The sequence below is a fragment of the Glycine soja genome, chromosome 15 (genome assembly GCF_004193775.1).
Source record: "Glycine soja cultivar W05 chromosome 15, ASM419377v2, whole genome shotgun sequence".
Lineage (NCBI taxonomy): Eukaryota > Viridiplantae > Streptophyta > Magnoliopsida > Fabales > Fabaceae > Glycine > Glycine soja.
In genome coordinates, this window is record NC_041016.1 from 16917926 (window position 1) to 16936894 (window position 18969).

Below are 18969 nucleotides of genomic sequence, written 5' to 3' on the forward strand. Positions count from 1 at the left end.
GGATCAATTAAAAAGAGGACTAAAATTACATTTAAAGGCTGAAAATCTAAACAAATTATTTGAGTTTTTCTAAATTTTAGAGACTAATACGAGAATAAAATATAGTTTTAAAATTAAATTGGTTATTTAAAATTTAAATTCAACAAGAAAAAGAAAATAGTGTATATATGTCTGGGCGGAAAAATTGACCGTCAAACCCAATGAAGCAAGTGTACGAGACAAGTTTCTATCCCCTTCCTTCCTCCTCTCTTCTTGCACAATAAAACCCGCGTCTCTCTCTCTCTCTCTCACTCTTACTCTCACTCACTTTCCCTCCAAATCTCTTCGTTTTCCCTCCTCACTCTGTTCCGCATTTCCACCCTCTCTCTCTCTCTCTCTCTCACACACACACACACACACACACACATTCTCCGTCACTTCACTTCTATTCCCAAACCCTATATAGTCCCTTCTTCTTCATTGTCCAAAACAAAATGGTCCAAACCAGAACAACAACCCCTAAGCCCTCGAAACCCGAAGCCATTCACCCCCTCACCCCCTCCCAAACTCACGAACCTTCTTCCTCCGCCTCCGCCTCTCTACCCCTCCGCCGCCACAGCCTCCGCCTCGCCCCCGCTAGGGTTTCCACCGCCAACCGGAACCCAACCGGCTACCAGCGTGAGGGCTTTCTCAACCTAAGATCGGGAAAGAAGATTCTCAAGAGAACAATGACAAAAGCGGAAAACTCAGTAGAAAAGAATGAGGACGTGGCAGTGGCGGTTGACGGTAATGTGGTAACGCCAGAATCCAAAGCGGAGAACTCATGCGTCAATGTCTTCAACATTATAGCAGATGATTCTGACTCCGACAACGGCCACGATGCAATCCCTGATTTCGCCGTTAGGGTTTCCACTGGCAACCTCAAGCGCAGGAGCGACTCTGCCGGTTCCCAACGTGAGGACTTTCTCTGCTTAAGATCGAGAAAGAATTTAGAAGAACAGGGTAATGATAAGGCAAATGAAGATGACTCAGTGAAGATAAATGATGACGTGGCTGCGGCGGTTGTTGATTGCGATGTGATAACACCGGAATCCAAAGCGGAAAACTCAGGATTCAATTTAAACCTTATAGCAGTTAACTCTGACTCCGACTCCGCTTTTAGGGTTTCCACCGGCAACCGGAAGCGCAAGATTCACTCAACCGGTTCCGGATGCGAGGGTTTTCTCAACAAAAGACCGGGGAAGAAGGCTGTCAAGAGAGCAATGACAAACGATTCAGAAGAACAAAGCAATAATAACGCAAATGATGATGATGATAATGACGTGGCGGTGGCGGTTGATGAAAATGTGATGATGCCAGAGAACACTGGTGGTGCAAACGTTGTAGCGGATAATAGTGTACCTTTGCGTGTTCGAGAACGTCCTAGAAATTCCAATGCAAGAGAGCGTGGTTCCGGTTATGGGAGGAACGATTACATGGAACGCTTCCACGACATAGCCCGGGAAAACGCGTCGCGGTTTGCTTTCTTTGCACCGGAAGAGGAGGACCATGACCGGTCACCGCCGGTGGAACCGGAGCGTGACGAAATCGAGGATTGGCCCGGTCCTTTCTCCACAGCTATGAAAATCATCAGAGACCGAGGGTCGAAACTGCAAAACGCTGAAGCGAGTTCGCAAGCGAGCTTGTGTGAGTCTATTAAGTGGGTTCCTAATGCGAAGAGAGGGAATGCAGGTGTTAATGTTTCGGTTCCGTCGTTGCAAGAGATGTGCCTTAAGATTCTGGTGAAGAATGTTGATGCTATTGCTTCGCTTGAGAGTGTGCCTGATGCCCTGAGGCACCGGCTTAGCCAGTTGCTCTGTGACTCGAGGAGAATTAACGGCCACTTTCTCGAGCTTCTTGTGCGTGGAACGCCCACTGAGATTCGATTGAGAGATTGCTCGTGGTTAACGGAGGAACAGTTTACCGAGTGTTTTCGAACGTGTGACACGGAAAATTTGGTGGTATGTGGTTTAATTTTTTGATTGCTTTTGGTGTTCCTTGCTATTTTTGCTGTACTTGAAACTTGTGTTTTGTTGATGATGTTTGTTTTGTGACTAGGCAGGCTATGTTTGTTAGCTACTAGTGGTGCATGATATCATTGAGTTAACTGAGTGTTATATTTCTATTTTGGTATTGGAGGTTTATGGGGTGGTGTTTTATGTAACTTAACGTTATATTTCTATTTCTGGGATGGTTTTATGTTATATACACTGAGATAATTACTTTTCTTTTTATGGTTGTGATTCTGGTTAAAAAGATCTGGTATTTAGCTTTGCAGCATTTTGTTCATTGTAGGATTTGTGGACTGCATTGTCCATTGTTCATTTTATTTTTGTCGGTGACGCCCCCTAGGCATGGCACTTTATGTGTGTGTATATATAATTTAACATATTTGCTGGATATTGATTTTCATTTAATGGCTGAAATGACTACCTCTTGCTGTGACTTTGTTTACTACTACTGCATTTAAATATCAAGCTTAGGCTTTAAGCAACCACTACATGGAGCTAAAAGAGAGGGTGACAGTGTCTCACAGCCAGTGAAATACTATTCTTGCCTTGGAGAACCTAAAGGAGGGCTTATATTTTGAATTTAACTGCATAATCTGTATTATTTGTGTTTTCCTTTTAAATCTTTATAAGCATTGTGAGATACTTGTATATTTTGGTCGGGTGTTGTGTTAGATGAGTGGTATATTGAACAAGATGGTAGAAAGTATTAATGAGAAAGTTTGTATGGCTGCTAATATATGGAAAAGATGGTAGAAACTAGAAACTTGCTTTAGGTGATTTGAGCATGTTTGAAGAAGAGAATGTCTGAAGAAGAGCTGTTGAAAAGCCATTAAGGAGAGTTGATAAGATGAAGATTAGCCTGATTGCTAGAGGTAGAGAGACTAAGACAAACATTAAGCAAAACTGTTGAGATAAGGATTATAAAAGTGATTTATAAATTATGATTGAATATTATGTTGCTGTTTCGTACATGTAACTGACCTTTACCTTGTGGGAAAAGCTTTGATGTTTGTTGACTTGTTTTGTTTTTTAATTAAGTGTTTTTTTCCTGCTTTGCTAAATTTTAATTGTGCATTTTCTGGATTTTTTTTAGCTTAGTATTTTCTGTTTTGCTTTTTGAATATTTGATTAGCTTCTTGTCAGCTTCTGTTTTCAAAATCGTATATTAACAAGTTATAGCCATTTATTTGCTTGGGTTATAGGTACTGCAACTTGACCAGTGTGGGCGCTGTTTGCCTGATTATGTAGTAGTTTCTACTTTGGCACAGTCGCCAAGGCATTTATCTAGTTTATCTACTCTATCCCTCAGTGGTGCATGCCGACTTTCAGATGGAGGTTTGCGTGCACTTGTTTCTTCTGCTCCGGCACTTAGATCCATAAATCTCAGCCAGTGTTCCCTTCTCACATCTTCTAGTGTATATATTTTGGCTGAATCATTAAAATCTCTTCTGAAAGAGTTGTACCTTGATGATTGCCAAGGCATTGATGCTGCACTAATTGTGCCAGCACTAATTGAGCTTGAACATTTAGAAGTGTTGTCAGTAGCTGGCATTCAAACGGTTTGTGATGAATTTGTCAAGAACTACATTGTTGCTCGTGGACAAAACATGAAAGAGCTTGTTTTGAAGGACTGTATGTAAGTATCACTGTCTCCTTAAGCTATGATTGATTACTTTCGCAGAAGCATTTTCATTGAGAATTCCATTTTAGAAAGTTTGGTGAACAAATTTTCAACTGAAGAAATTTTTTAACCAAGTTGTGATTTATGGTTAATCAATTTAGTGTATGAGTGATTGGCTAATTGTTAATCATTCTTTGAACATGGTCTAATTGTGAATTTGGTTAGTTCTTTTGAAATTGCAATTTCCTTATTTCCCTTCATTTTCAAAAGTTATTAGTTCTTTTAAGTTTGTTGATTTATATTACCTATTATGCAGAAACTTGACTGATGCATCAATCAAAGCCATTGTTGAGCACTGTCCAGGATTATGTGTGCTTGATCTTATGAACCTGCACAAATTAACAGATTTATCTATAGGACATCTTGCAAATGGTTGTCGTGCACTTCATACACTGAAACTTTGCCGTAACCCATTCAGGTGTGTTTACTGTTCTCTACTTGTTTTTTCCTTACCATATGACACTTGTGTTACCCTCACTTTCTATCTTGCAATTGTTCGTCTATGATCAGCCTGATCTTTGCAAGAACTAATTAATTGGGGAATTGATCCATGCATGAGAGATTTCCTCATGGTAGGGTCATTTAAAGTGATAAACACAAAAACCCTAAATAGTATCCCAAAACTTTTGCTGGCAGGGCATTTAAGAGTCTGGCTATCTCTCTATATAATATAAATTACCCGTCATATGAAAAACTTACAAAGATGATTCATTCTCTGTTGATGACTGATTCCCTACTTATATATACAAGCATTGGATACCAATATTTCTTTTGTATTCTGATGGAAACCAGGTGGATTCATTGGTTTACAAACCAGCCAAGCCACCCATGTGAAATGTGTACACTAAGCACAGGGAACAATAGTAGTAATTGCTGGATGACAGTTGTTAATATAAAATAATTCCTAATAATTTATGTATTAGGGATACATGTGATAGTAGGAAACTGCCTAATGGCAGTTATATGTTGAAAACAACTGACCGTAGTTATAGATTAGAAATATATCTAATAGTAGGAAATGTAAAGAAATTATTGTTATGTGCAGTTTGTGGACAGAGATTACTCTCTGTCGGAGATTTTTGTAACATGCAAATTGTTTTATGTATCATGAGTTCAGTAATATAATTTATCAATTAATCTCTAGTGCTCTATCAAATTCTGGATTTGAGAATTAGTTATTCTATGATATTGTCATGTATGTATGGTATGCTTGGATGGTGCTTATTGGATATAATCGTGCTGATGAATAAATTACCTTACTATTTTGTAGTGATGAAGCAATTGCTGCATTTGTGGAGACCACCGGAGGGTCCTTAAAAGAATTGTCACTTAACAACATTAAGAAGGTACGTTGTTTTTTGGCCTCATGATTTTACCACAATTGGTTTGCTGGGGTATACTATGGGCGCACATTCTATATAAAACAGCTAGACATGCTCGGGACGATAGTACTTGAACATTGTGACATACTGGAAGAGCTGCTATGTGATTGTAAGGAGATTAACTAACCTATTTTGAGCTTATCATTAGCCTGTAAAACATAATTACTTTGAAGTACAGCAAATTTTCCTTATTTTCTTGCTCAAAATCCTTCTCTTCTCTTGTCAGTAAATGCCCATGTCATTTGGGTTTTCTGTTGTCAGTTTAATTGCTGCGTGCTAATTCTTTGGTATATTGTTTTACTGAGGACCTCGTTTTATTTGATCCAGGTTGGTTACCACACAACCTTATCACTTGCAAACCATGCAAAAAATTTGCATTCTCTAGATTTATCTTGGTGCAGAAATTTGACAGACAATGCACTGGGTTTGATTGTGGATAGCTGTTTGGCACTGAGGTCACTTAAACTTTTTGGATGCAGTCAGGTATCTATCATTAAGTGCATGTTTGGTTTAGCTTTTAGCATTTGTGATCCACGTCCAATCCGAAGCATCCAAATGTTGCTTCTGCGTCTTTTAAATTTTTTATGTGAACCCCGATCGTGCATCACGGACGCTGAAGCAAACACACTAAAAATGTTCTCTGATTTGTAACTTTGTATATTGTTATGGTTGTGTGCATATTGCAATGATATGAATCATCCGAGTATATATAAGAAATGCTATGTATATTTTGCAGGTAACAGATGCTTTTCTCAATGGCCACTCAAACCTTCAGATCCAGATAATTGGTTTGAAAATGTCTCCTGTGTTGGAACATGTCAAAGTGCCAGATCCTCATCAAGGTGCTTTGAATTATTCATCAGTCTCCGTAGATTTGGTATAAATTAGGATCGGAATCTAAATTTGTAGCGGCATTTTGCATAACTATGTCTACGAAGATATTTCCAGTAATCCCAGATCAGACGAAAACCTTCTCTGCTAACATGGCCTTTAATTGGAAGGGGTTTTGACTGTTGTCTGAGTTGCCCGTTCTGTGATGCCTGTTGAAGGAATCTTAACTGTATTACATTTTCCTTTACAAACATTAATATATGTACTAACTATTTTTCAGCCTTAATATAAAAAGAAAATATATCCAGCCTTACTATTTTATCATCTATTGTGTACCGAGCATCAGACTACACCAAAGTATTTCGTTGTGGCAATTCAATTGATTGCAATCAAATTTTCGTAATGGTATGTATTCAGGCATTCTCTAGTATTAATTTATTTTAGAATATGATACAAGCGATTTTGACTGCCTGTTGAATTTCTTGTCAGTTACCCAGCTTAAAGTTATGATACAAGCTTGACACAGCTCTTTATAGCTTGTAATCGAGTAATATGATCTGACTGCGAAATTAAATCTTGGACAAAAAGAAGACGAAAATGTTGCAATAAAAAATAAATTGACTTTCTTCAAATCCAATACATCTGAGTTTGTTTTTCAAATGACACATTTTTTTCCGTTAGGAAGAATACGGGACACCTATAAAAACTGCAGAATTAAATACCCATGCTTTGAAAATGAAAAGGTAGAAATAATGGAAACTTGATACCTTAGGTACAAGCCTGGTCACCTAAATGCATTTACATAAACTAAAAGCTTATACCTAGCGTGAGTAATCTTTGTTATTTTATGCCTGTAAACGCAGTAAGTATGTTTCTTCTACCAACTGGGAGTTTGCCATTTCAACCATCTGAGAAGGAAGAGGAACACAAGTAGAAATAATACATTACGAATAAACCATCAATTTAATTTCATCCTTAAAGGATTACTCTCTCCCCTAAATGATCCCTAAAATAAAATAAACAAAATAATTATATAAGTAATCCTTAAAGTATAAGAAATTATGTCAAATAGTTCTCCAAGTATTGGAAAGCCCTTAAAATTGATCTCTGAGCATTAGTAGATATATCAACTTAGGAACTAAACTGTTAGACATTCAATATTTGGGGAGTTACTTAAATAGTTTTATGGCTTGAGGAGTGCTAGAAAGTAGAAACACACTCTTTAATGTAGAAGCAAAGATATTTTTTATGATGCCAAAGGAATGCGCTTTTCAAATTTTATTCTTCTTTAATGATAATATCAATGTTCCTTTATTACGAATTACTATAATTCAATTTAAACTAAACTTCCTTAACGCAAAAGATAAATAACAATAAATAAAGGAGTTTAAGGGAAGAGAAAGTGCAAACTCAGGTTCGCCCCCACCCTTGTGCCTACGTCCAGTTTCCAAGCAATCCGCTTGAGAGTTTCACTATCTTGTAAAAATTCTTTACAAATTCTGAATCATACAAGGACAATCCTTCCTTTGTGTTCAGATCGCTTTATAATAAGAGACTCTCAGTCCCTTAAATCACTTTCCTTTCCTTGAGTAAGAAGAAAAAATCTCTCTTGAAAGAGATAGATTGTACAATGAAACACTCAAATTCCTTATTGAATCACAAATGTTTTGGTCAAGGAATTTTAGAAAATAAGACACTTTGAATCTTTTGAGAGGAAAAGACTTTTTGAACAGCAAAACTCTGAGAAAATTTCGTGCCCAAGTTACATATATACAGGCCTTTGATGATCATTCAAAAGTTAAATGAGAAGATGTGACTTTTGGGAAATATTGTCAGAAATACTAACTGGTAATCGATTACACAATTATTTATCTGAAGAGTTGTGACTCTTCACTTTGAAATTTGAATTTTTAAGACGGGTAATCGATTACATAACTTGACATTTAAATTTCTTAAGGCTGTTTTAAAACGTTCCAAACCTCTGGTAATCGATTACAAGTCTTGTGTAATCGATTACATCTTTCTAAAACATTTAAAAGCTTTTCAGAAGGCACACTGGTGACTGATAATCGATTACATCTTCTGGTAATCGATTACCAGAGAATAAAACTCTTGAAAAAAAACATTTTTAAGTTAAATCCTTTGGCTAAACCTTTTGCTGTTTCAACTTGAAAATTTCTTCCTAAGACTCTAGAAATTATCTTGATCATATTTCTTAAATTTTTTGGATTCTTGTCTTGAATAAAACTTGAGAAGCGCGTTCCTTTGACATCATCAAAACATCTTTGCTTCTACAATCTCTCCATCTTTGATGATGACAATTATCCTGAAATCAAGACGAACTTAACATACAATTTGATAATACGTACACATAACCCTTACTCCCCCTATCTTTTGGAATTTATGCCTAAGTTGATAAATTCTAATAATTTTTAACTACTCATGTTCTTGTTCTCTCCTCCTTTGGCAACATCAAAAAGCCAACAAAAAAATGTGTAAAGAAAAGAACTAAATAATACAAAGAATATCAAAACAAAGACAGTCATAGACCGAAGCAAACCAACACAAAGTCTTAAACAACCAATGCAAAGTTCTAAAAGTAATCAAACACAAAGTCTAGAAATGACCAACCATAATAAAAGTCTAATAAAACCATAACGAAAGCAATAAAGGCCAGAATACGTGGCTAAAATAGTGAACTCGAGTAAATAATAAAAAGAACTATGGATCAGCCGGGGGATCAAAACAATGGCGAATGAAACCCATATCGTCTTCAAGTCGAGTGATACAGGTGTCCATTCCTGTAAAACGTGCATCCATGACATCGAAACAATCACCAACGAATGCTCGAAGCCCACGGAGTTCAGAAAGAACGTCATTCATGAAAGCAGAGGAAACATCTTGCTGTGATGGAGGTGACGGAATACGCTCATGTGATAAGTCCTGTTTCCTAAGCCATTGTCCATTATGATCCTTACGGTAACCAAATGAAGTTACTGCACCAGCATCAATGACAAAAGATCTCTTGACTTGAACAAAAGGTTCATCATCAAGAGGAATTTGAAAGTGACGAAGAAAAAGGGTGACCAACTGAGGATATGGAAGATGTGCATTGGTCCATAATGCCTTATGCATTCGGTACCTAACCAAGTGAGCCCAGTCGATCTGACAACCGATAAGGAAAACTCACATCAAAATCAAGTCCTCCTCGAAGGCTTGAGCCGGGTTAGAAGAACAAGGTAGCAAAATGCGGACAATTATATAATGCATGATGTGACAGTCAAATGTCAATGACCTAGCAAGCAATCTGCTGGTCATATTCGCCTGGTCATTGCAGACCATTCGGCGGGCATCATGGCTAAAATAATCAAACTTCCAGTCATCAACAATAGTGTCCTCAAAAGGTACACCTTGACTGGGTAATTTTGTTAAAGAGAAAAACAGAGATTGATCAATGACCATTGAAACACCATGCACCTCAGAAATAAGAGTACTATCCTGAATTTTTAAATTATTGTAAAAGACTCTAACAAGTTCAGGATAATAAGGTAGTTTTAGGGACATGAAATCAACTAAATCAGAATTTTGAAACACTTGATAACAATCAAATGTCTCACCATCAAAGAATTCTAAGTCTAGGTACTTAGGGTCTTGAATTGGCCTAGTAGAAAATTGAGAAGACTACCGTAGACATTGATCATCTAAAGAGAACAGAGTAGATGATCGTAGAGATGACAAGGAAGGAGAGACTGGTGCTGTGGGTGCTCCAGATGTTCCGTGGCGTCGATGGCCAACAGCGACAATGGAGGTGGATGTGCCCTTTCGCTTTTTCGATGATTTAGTCATTTGATGAAGTTTTTGCAGATTTCAATCGGTTGAATCAAAAGAGGATCGAAAATGATAAAGTTTAGGCTTTGAGGGACGTGATTTGGTTAAGAATTGAGGGAGTTATGAAGATTTGAAGAATTTGGGAGAAGGACGCCGTCAAGGTCGAGGGTTTCGTGACTACAGCTTCTGAAGCACGTCATCTTCACATAAATAAGACGCGTTTCAGAAGTTGTAGTCACGAAACTCTCGACCTAGACCGCGCCCTTCTCCCAAATTCTTCAAATCTTCATAACTCCCTCAATTCTTAACCAAATCACGTCCCACAAAGCCTAAACTTTATCATTTTCGATCCTCTTTTAATTCAACCGATTGAATTCTGCAAAAACTTCATCAAATGGCTGAATCATCGAAAAAGCGAAATGGTTCATCCACCTCCACCGCCGCTGCTGCCCATCGACGCCACAAAATATCTAGAGCAGCCATAGCACTAGTCCCTCCTTCCTTGTCATTTCCACGATCATCTACTCTATTCTCTTCAGATGATCAACGTCTACGATACTCTTCTCAATTTTCTACTAGGCAAATTCTAAACCCTAAGTACCTAGACTTAGAATTCTTTAAGGGTGAAACATTTGATTGCTATCAAGTGTTTCAAAATTCTGGTTTAGTTGATTTCATGTCCCTAAAACTACCTTATTATCCTGAACTTATTAGAGTCTTTTACAACAATTTAAAAATTCAGGATAGTACTCTTATTTCTAAGGTGCATGGTGTTTCAATGGTCATTGATCAATCTCTGTTTTTTCTCTTTAACAAAATTACTCAGTCAAGATGTACCTTTTGAGGACACTATTGTTGATGACTGGAAGTTTGATTATTTCAGCCATGATGCCCGCCGAATGGTCTGCAATGACCAGGCGGGTATGACCGGCAGATTGCTTGTTGGGTCATTGACATTTGACTGTCACATCATGCATTATATAATTGTCTGCATTTTGCTACCTCGTCCTTCTAACCTGGCTCAAGCCTCCGAGGAAGACTTGATTTTGATGTGGGTTTTCCTTATCGGTCGTCAGATCGACTGAGCTCACTTGGTTAGGTACCGAATACATAAGGGATTACGGGCCAATGCACCTCTTCCATATTCTCATTTGGTCACCCTTTTTCTTCGTCACTTACAAATTCCTCTTGATGATGAACCTTTTGTTCAAGTCAAGAGATTTTTTGCCATTGGTGCTGGTGCAGTAACTTCATTTGGTTACAGTAAGGATCATGATGGACAATGACTTAGGAAACAGGACTTACCACGTGAGCGTACTCCGTCACCTCCGCCACAGCAAGATGCTTCCTCTGCTCTCATGAATGAAGTCTTTTCTGAACTCCGTGGGCTTCGAGCATTCGTTGGTGATCGTTTCGATGCCATGGATGCATGTTTTGCAGGGATGGACACCCGTATCACTCAGCTTGAAGACGATATGAGTTTCATCCACCGTTGTTTTGATCCCCCGACTGATTCATAGTTCTTTTTACTATTTACTCGAGTTCGCTATTTCAGTCGTGTATTCTAGCTTTTATTTGCTTTCGTCATGGTTTTATTAGACTTTTATTATGGTTGGTCATTTCTAGACTCTGTGTTTGATTACTTTTAGAACTTTGCATTGGTTGCTTAAGACTTCGTGTTGATTTTCTTTGGTTTATGAATGTCTTTGTTTTGATATTCTTTGTATTACTTAGTTCTTTTCTTTACACGTTTTTTTTTTCTTTTCGATGTTGACAAAGGGGAAGAGAACAAGAACATTGGTAGTTAGAAATTATTAGAATTTAACAACTTAGGCATAAATTCCAAAAGATAGGGGGAGTAAGGGTTGTGTGTACGCATTATCAAATTGTATGTTAGTTCGTCTTGATTTCAGGATAATTGTCATCATCAAAGAGGGGGAGATTGTAGAAACAAAGATATTTTGATGTTTTGATGATGCCAAAGGAACGCGGTTCTCAAGTTTTATTCAAGACAAGAATCCAAGATATCCAAGAAATTCAAGAAATATGATCAAAATAATTTCTAAAGTCTTAAGAAGAAAATTCCAAATTGAAACAGTAAAAGGTTTATCCAAAGGATTTAACTTAAAATGTTTTTTAAAGAGTTTTACTCTCTGGTAATCGATCACCAGAAGATGTAATCGATTACCAGTAATCAATGTGCCTTCTAAAAAGCTTTTAAATGTTTTAAAATGTTTTAGAAAGCATGTAATCGATTACACAAAGCTTGTAATCGATTACTAGAGGTTTGGAACGTTTTAAAACAGTTTAAGAAATTTGAATTTAAATTTCAAGTTATGTAATCGATTACAATAAATTGGTAATCGATTACCAGTCTTAAAAATTCAAATTTCAAAGTTAAGAGTCACAACTCTTCATGTAATCGATTACACCACTATAGTAATCGATTACCGGTAACTATTTTTGACAATATTCCCCAAAAGTCACATCTTCTCATTTAACTTTTGAATGACCATCAAAGGCCTATATATATGTAACTTGGGCACGAAATTTTCTCAGAGTTTTACTTGTCCAAAATGTCTTATCCTCTCAAAAGATTCAAAGTGTCTTATCTTCTAAAATTCCTTGGTCAAAACATTTGTAATTCAGTAAGAAATTATTTGAGTGTTCCATTGTACAATCTATCTCTTTCAAGAGAGATTTCTTCTTCTTTTCTTCTTACTCAAGGAAAGTGATTAAGGGACCGAAGGTCTCTTGTTGTAAAGAGATCTGAACACAAAGGAAGGGTTGTCCTTGTGTAGTTCAGAACTTGTAAAGGGTTTTTACAAGATAGTGAAACTCTCGAACGGGTTGCTTGAAAACTGGACGTAAGCACAAGGGTGTGACCGAATCAGTATAAAACTGAGTTTGCACTTTTTCTTTCCTTAAACTCTTTTATTTATTGTTATTTATCTTTTGCGTTAAGGAAGTTTAGTTTGAATTGAATTATAGTAATTCATAATAAAGGAACATTGCTATTATCATTAAAGAAGAATAAAGTTTTAATTGGGGAAATAGTTTGTGATATCTTAATTCAACCCCTCTTCTTAAGATATATGAGGCCACTTGTCTAACATCTAACACATTCCTTCAAACACTCACTTATTGGTTAAAATTTATTGAAAACTATAAATTCAGGAGAGTTGTAAAATTTATGGGAAATCACAATTTTTTGTGGTCTCATATCCTATTTAAAGCAATAGGAGGGAGTGTTCAGATGAGTGTGTTCCTAGCATTTCTGGAATGACTTTAAGGATTACTTGGGTGACGTTAATACATTGAGGACCAAATTGATGGTTTATTCAATCCATTACAGACAATGGGAAATACACATGAAGTAAGAAAATTACCTCGAAGCCCATTTTTTGGTATAATATCTGTGCAGGCCTATTATTTCTGTCCACATGCACATACACCTGTGTCAAACCTGCTAAATGAATTCAGGAATATGTGAAATTTGTCTTATTTCATGAGTTATATCAGACAAAGAAAAGTTACTCTCACTTCAATGTTTATATTATTACCATTAGATTTTGCAGCTTCAATTGCAAAAGACATCATGTTGCTTGCAATTCCCTGTCGCCTAACTGATTTGATGACGCATAAGTTTGCAATGTAGCCATACCTGCTTGGTGGTGTTCTGTTGATGCTGCAAAAAAGAGGGGCCTTTACACGTTCCTGCAGAAATGATCGAGTTGCAAAATGCATCAGCACCATCAGTCTAGTAGGCAAAGCAACAATGAGATAGAATGTGTAATAGTAATACCCCGGGATAAGTCTCCCCTTGTAGCAAATATCGGATATTCAAATCAAGGGTTCCTACAACACTCTTTAATACTGAGTGCTTTGCATTTTTCTGCTCCTTCCTCACCTGATAAACTTGACTCCAAACACCATAAGTTGAAACATTAAGGACAATCAACTATCAAACTATTAGGCAGGTGCCTTCTCATTTTAATCATCAAATCAGAGCTTTAAAGTATATATTATGACCTGAAATTCTCAAGTAAACCAGAATCTAAGATGAGATCAATTTACCGTGATGATGCATGCGCAACTATCACCATTTTGCACCTTGCACCGTCTTTTTAATGCATTAAATTCCTAAGCAATTGGAATTCTTGTTAAGAATTTTCATGAACAACACTCTGTCAATACAGTGCACACACACACAGGCAATTATATCAACTCCTACCTGCTCGGCAAATTTCCTTTTGTAGTTATCAACATATCTGGATAAAACAAAAGGAGAATCAGTTGCACTCATTATCTACTGTGAACCAAAGCAAATGATTTAGACCAACCATTGGCAGGTATATAGATCTATCCCTGTAATCTACTGTTATCATTAAATCAATGTTTCACATAATACATCTTGATCTGATTAATTGTCCCCTCTGAATTCAAATGTCACACAATCTGCTAAACATGTTTACATAATACACCATGCTAAAAAGTAAAACTGAACCACAATGAAAGCATCAAATTGTTTCACATTCATTCCTCACATTCCTTGTTTATCACTACCAAAAGATATCTATGATACCTGTCGTACGGTCGATCCTCCCAGTGACTTTCTGCCCTTAACCATGCTGCTGTCTACCACAATTTAAACAAAACAAATAAATAAATACAAGAAAAAGATGCCAGCGTCATAAATTATACATGACAATACACACTTCATTTTTTTTTCTTTTTTCTTTATCCCACAATTTATCATAGCATACCCAATACTCTTCATCAAGCACAGCTTCTCGTGCGACAAATTGCCCAAACTCAAACCTTTTTACTCGACCCAATTCTTGATCCGATGGCTGCAATCGATCAAATTGGAGATCATTGGAGTTTAAAGTTTCCACTTTGGAAATGGGTGGGGTTGGAATCTGCACAGAGAGTTCTTCCTTCTTCTTCAGATTATAATTATTATCATTACTATTCTTTGTTGTTGGAGAAAATTTCGAATCCATGGTCCTGCTCATGTCAAACATAGAACAGAAACAGGCTAAGAAAAACCACCTAAGCAAAAAAAAAAAAAAACAAAAGGCATCCAAAAACATTGAAAATGAAAATTGAAACTCACATGGTCCATGAGGCAGTAATTCTGAGGCATTTGCAAGGGCTTGGAGACCCATTGAAGAATAAGGTACGAAATTCAGGTCTGTGAATTGGAATCGTTGACATGGGAGGCATGTTTTTCTTCTAGATTCAATGGCTTATTGAAACCCCCAAAAAAATGAAAATGAAATACCTTATTTTTTTTTTAGCCTAAGGGATGAATTTACTTGTGCAGGAACAAACCCCTTTTGGCACTGAAGCAACATAAGAAAATTGAAGTGAAAGAGGGAGAAAGAGGAAGAATTTGGGAGAGAAAGCATGCGTTGAAAGGGGCCCTTATGGTATGGTTTGTATTGAAGGTGGAAAATTACCCTCTATTTTGTTTTTATTTGTTGTTCTTGTGAATTTCACAAGATTGAGAATTGGTGTTAATAGTGAGGACACTTCATTTCATGGTGCTTGTACGCCAGGAACTTGAGTTCTGGATTGATGGTATCGGTGTGGTGGGGTATGCTACGACTTGAGTAGTCACGACAATGGATATGTCATATGCCTATCCGTTGTATTTTTTGTTTCACTTTATGATTATATCTTGATATCTTCGAACCTGTATGCATCAACTGATTTAAGGTTGTTTTATGTTTATCAGAAATTTCAATTGAATTTTGAATATCTAGTTATCTTATATTTGGAAGGAGAACTTTATCAATTCCTTAAAATCTTACTAACTCGAACCTGATTGATTGTTTATAAGCAAAAAAAATTTTGCTCTACACAAATAATTATATCTTAATTGTTGACTGAATCCAAATTAATCTTCAAATAACAATATTAACACTTAGGTCTTTAAAGAAATTAATTATTTAATGTTTTATGATTATCAATTAATCATTTTTCCCAAAGCCAACTTGGAGGGGCAAGCCAAGCCACCTATCCCAACTCATGAAAACATGACATGAGTTGGCTTGTGGATAGAAAATAAATTTAGGACATTTTAGTAGTTGAAATGTGATTAATTTAAGAATTGATGAGTTAGGCCAAACTCGTAAAAAAAAATCAAACAAGGAAATTTTTTTAAGACAAAAGTAGACTTGTGTATCAAAATTTGTTTTTGTTAGGAAAAACACTTATAAAAACCCTAAAAAAAATTATTTCCAACTAAAAATTGGATAAATTGGATTCAGAGTTGATTATACATAGGGAACTAAACTAAAAAAAAATATTATTACCCTTCCATTTAAAATGAGAAATGTTGATACCAAGATTTATCTTATTTGTTGAAATTTATTAAAAATAATATTTTTGTGAATCTTATCTCATGTTTAATGATTTTTTTTCTTAATTTTATATTTTTTAATAAATTCAAACCAATTAGAGAAAATATGTTTAAAAAGATGTGTTAGAGAATATATTCCTAACAATTCTCTTATAAAAATAACTACAATCTAAAATTGATATTTACACACAACAAACACACAGGGAGAAAAACCCAAAAATATTTAGGACAAACATAATCCTCACTTCTCTTGTTTTTGTTCATTTAATATAAAGATATTTTAATAATTTAATATTTAAATAAGAAATAAACCATTTCTCTCTCTTATCACAACTAAATATTACTTCTATTTTTTCTCCATTCATATTTACTTTTTACACTAATTTCTCGTCTCACTTGTTGCAAAGTGGGCCACAATGGGATGACAAAATAAAAAATTAAATAAAAAAATAAAAAAATAAATTATTCTCTAAAAAAATGAAAAACTCACCTGGAGAGTCACCACTAACATTTATTTAAGGAAAATGTCGAAAAAAAATTAAAAAAAATGATAAAGAATGATCTACGGTTTGAGAAAAAGGATTTGAGAGTGGTTTACGCACAGGAAAGATGTTAACAACCCACATATCCATCATGAAGACGACAACATTTAATCGAGTGTGCTAAAAATAAAGTGACTTTTAATTATTTATCTTCCCTTGAAAACATGAATTTTATTTTGTTATATTATATTTTTTTATTTAGAAAAAGAAATCAAATTTTAATTATTTTTCTAAAAAAAGGATTTTATTTTTTAGTTTTTTTTGTGGGTCAAAAAGGGATTTGCCCTGGCTCCTACGTATCTCCAGGTGCAATGAGAAAATCAGATTTACGTAGTTCTTTATAGAGAAAGAAGTGTTTGTGTGTTGAATTGATTTTATTTTATTTTAAAAGATTTTGGGCTTTATGGTAAACTTTGTGAAGTCAAAGACCCAACATGAGATTCACAAAATTTACTCACACTTTATTAAAAACATCAATAAACAAGGAGTGTGTGTAGCATGAAAAAGGAGAATTGAGTGATAATTTATTTGAGTTAAGTTTTGTGTTAAACTTTGTGAACTCAAGCAAGTCGGAGACCCAGCATGGAGTACACAATGTAAGCATGTACTAAAGAATGCTAAAGTAGATTTGCAAAAATAAATAAATAATTGGCATAGTGTTACAAAATATGTGAGTGAAGGAATGAGGCTTTGTAGGAGAAGAAGAAGAAAAACAGAGAAGAGGAAGAAGAAGAAGAGGGAAAGAGGGAGAAGAAACGTAAGAGAATGAAGGAATGAGGGATTACTTGGTGATCTTTCTCTTCTCTGATGTCGTGGCCAAATGGCGTTATATAAGTGGCCTGTTTGCCTTCCTCGGGATGCTCTGTCCTCTTAGAGACCTTCATTTTTCTTTTCTTTAATGCACTATGCTCTTTCTTGACCTAATGGGCTCTCAAAGAGAGCCCAATAAGTAACAAAGTATATTTTTTTTTCTTTCTTTTTTGTTTGTTACTGCATGTTTTCTTTCTTTTTTTTTTCTCTTTTATGTTTTATTTCTTTTTTCTTTCTTTTTCATTTTTTATACGTTTTCTTTTTTTTGTTTTCTCTTTTTTTTCTTTTTTTCTTTTATTTTTGGACCCAGACAGAATTAGAGTCTCACATCTCTCACATGACAATCCATTATCATCTCCCAACAAAAATTGTCATAAAACAGGAGAGAGAAAATACTTTTATGTTTTTGAAATTAAGTATTAAATTACTATGATGCCCTTAAAATAGATTATTTAAAATAAAAAAATGTTAATTTTTTTGTCTTTAATATTTTGGTTGGTTGCTAATGCACTCCAATAAGGATGAACATTAGTAGTTGCCATATATATATGGTCTATGATTCAGTTACAAGTTGTTAAAGTGTTTAAAAGATGTTAAAAGTATAAGATGATATATTAGATAATGTTAGGAAAATAATTTTACCACTTTATTATAGGAAAGTATTGAGAGTGAATGTGATGTGACGGAGAATGAAGAAAGTGAAGGCATGAGGAAACAAATAAATTTACACTTTTAATATATATAGAGATTTTTTTTGAAAGGCTTATGGAGGGAGGGTATTGTAATTGTTGCTGTTGATGTCGTCGGCGAAGTAGATGAGGGAGATGGCGGCATCGAAGCGATCATTTGGTGAGCTAGTGTGTAAGACGACGATATACTTCCAAATGGACTCATTGGCATTGATGGAAGGGAGGCCGATGAGGTATTCACCGTCACCAACATATTAGCCAATCACGTCATCAATGGGGTTCTCAAGCATAGTGGTTGAGGGAGACAAAAGAAAAAAAAATAAGAAAGAAAAATATTTGGTAGAGTATACATTATTATTGTGTACATTAGATGAAAAGTGATCCACCATAAATCACTTAACCCTCTTGTTCATCCTATACATCTCTAATTTCCAAGCGTCAACTTTTTAAAAGTTGTTAACAATATGTTTTTTGACAGTTTAAAATATATGATTTGTTACAATTTTAAGAGTTTAATGGTTATGCACTAAGAGTGTAAAGTACTTTTACATTGTAATCTAATCACAATTCATTGTTAGTATGACTTATTATAATTGACATTAATATGACTTTTAAAGTAATTATCATAAAAGTCAAATAAACTTATCATACATGATGAATTATGATTGAATGATAGTGTAAAGTATTTTACATTATTTCAGTGTATAACTTTTTTTTCTCCAATTTTAAAACCAAAACTTAGATTGACGAAATATGTTTTTAAAATGTATTTGATAACAATTTTAAACCCCAAAATCCACTTAAGC

General features: G+C 35.3%; 2 protein-coding genes across 6 annotated transcripts; one reads left to right on the forward strand and one right to left on the reverse strand.

The window, feature by feature from the left end:
• Positions 1-203: 203 nt before the first annotated feature.
• LOC114388632 lies at positions 204-6385 on the forward strand. The gene is made up of 6 exons (XM_028349215.1): positions 204-1979; positions 3233-3666; positions 3968-4129; positions 4982-5057; positions 5421-5576; positions 5830-6385. The coding sequence occupies exons 1-6, from the start codon at positions 474-476 to the stop codon at positions 5974-5976; spliced, it is 2481 nt and encodes an 826-aa protein (XP_028205016.1). The 5' UTR covers positions 204-473; the 3' UTR covers positions 5977-6385.
• Positions 5708-15422, reverse strand: LOC114388633. Of its 5 annotated transcripts, XM_028349219.1 has the most exons (10): positions 14872-15421; positions 14519-14762; positions 14338-14390; positions 13987-14023; positions 13830-13895; positions 13558-13662; positions 13316-13469; positions 13142-13221; positions 6746-6832; positions 6002-6133 (listed from the first exon to the last, which is right to left on the reverse strand). In XM_028349219.1, exons 1-9 carry the CDS (start codon positions 14979-14981, stop codon positions 6770-6772), a joined length of 912 nt encoding a protein of 303 aa, XP_028205020.1. In that variant the 5' UTR covers positions 14982-15421; the 3' UTR covers positions 6002-6133; positions 6746-6769. The 5 variants fall into 5 exon arrangements, with proteins under 5 accessions (XP_028205017.1, XP_028205018.1, XP_028205020.1 ...); XM_028349216.1 differs by lacking the exon at positions 6746-6832 and having other exon boundaries at positions 5708-6133; positions 14872-15422; XM_028349217.1 differs by lacking the exon at positions 6746-6832 and having other exon boundaries at positions 5708-6133; positions 13142-13218.
• Positions 15423-18969: the final 3547 nt, after the last annotated feature.

What these genes read in the sequence shown, in the direction of transcription:
- LOC114388632 (XM_028349215.1), top strand. Translation starts at nt 474, where the DNA reads ATGGTCCAAACCAGAACAACAACCCCTAAGCCCTCGAAACCCGAAGCC. An exon ending in CTTGTTTTGAAGGACTGTAT is followed by an intron (nt 3,667 to 3,967) that starts GTAAGTATCACT and finishes CCTATTATGCAG; the next exon opens with AAACTTGACTGATGCATCAA. An exon ending in CACTTAACAACATTAAGAAG is followed by an intron (nt 5,058 to 5,420) that starts GTACGTTGTTTT and finishes TATTTGATCCAG; the next exon opens with GTTGGTTACCACACAACCTT.
- LOC114388633 (XM_028349216.1), bottom strand. Translation starts at nt 14,981, where the DNA reads ATGCCTCCCATGTCAACGATTCCAATTCACAGACCTGAATTTCGTACC. An exon ending in ATTACTGCCTCATGGACCAT is followed by an intron (nt 14,763 to 14,871) that starts GTGAGTTTCAAT and finishes TGACATGAGCAG; the next exon opens with GACCATGGATTCGAAATTTT. An exon ending in AAAGGAAATTTGCCGAGCAG is followed by an intron (nt 13,896 to 13,986) that starts GTAGGAGTTGAT and finishes CCAATTGCTTAG; the next exon opens with GAATTTAATGCATTAAAAAG.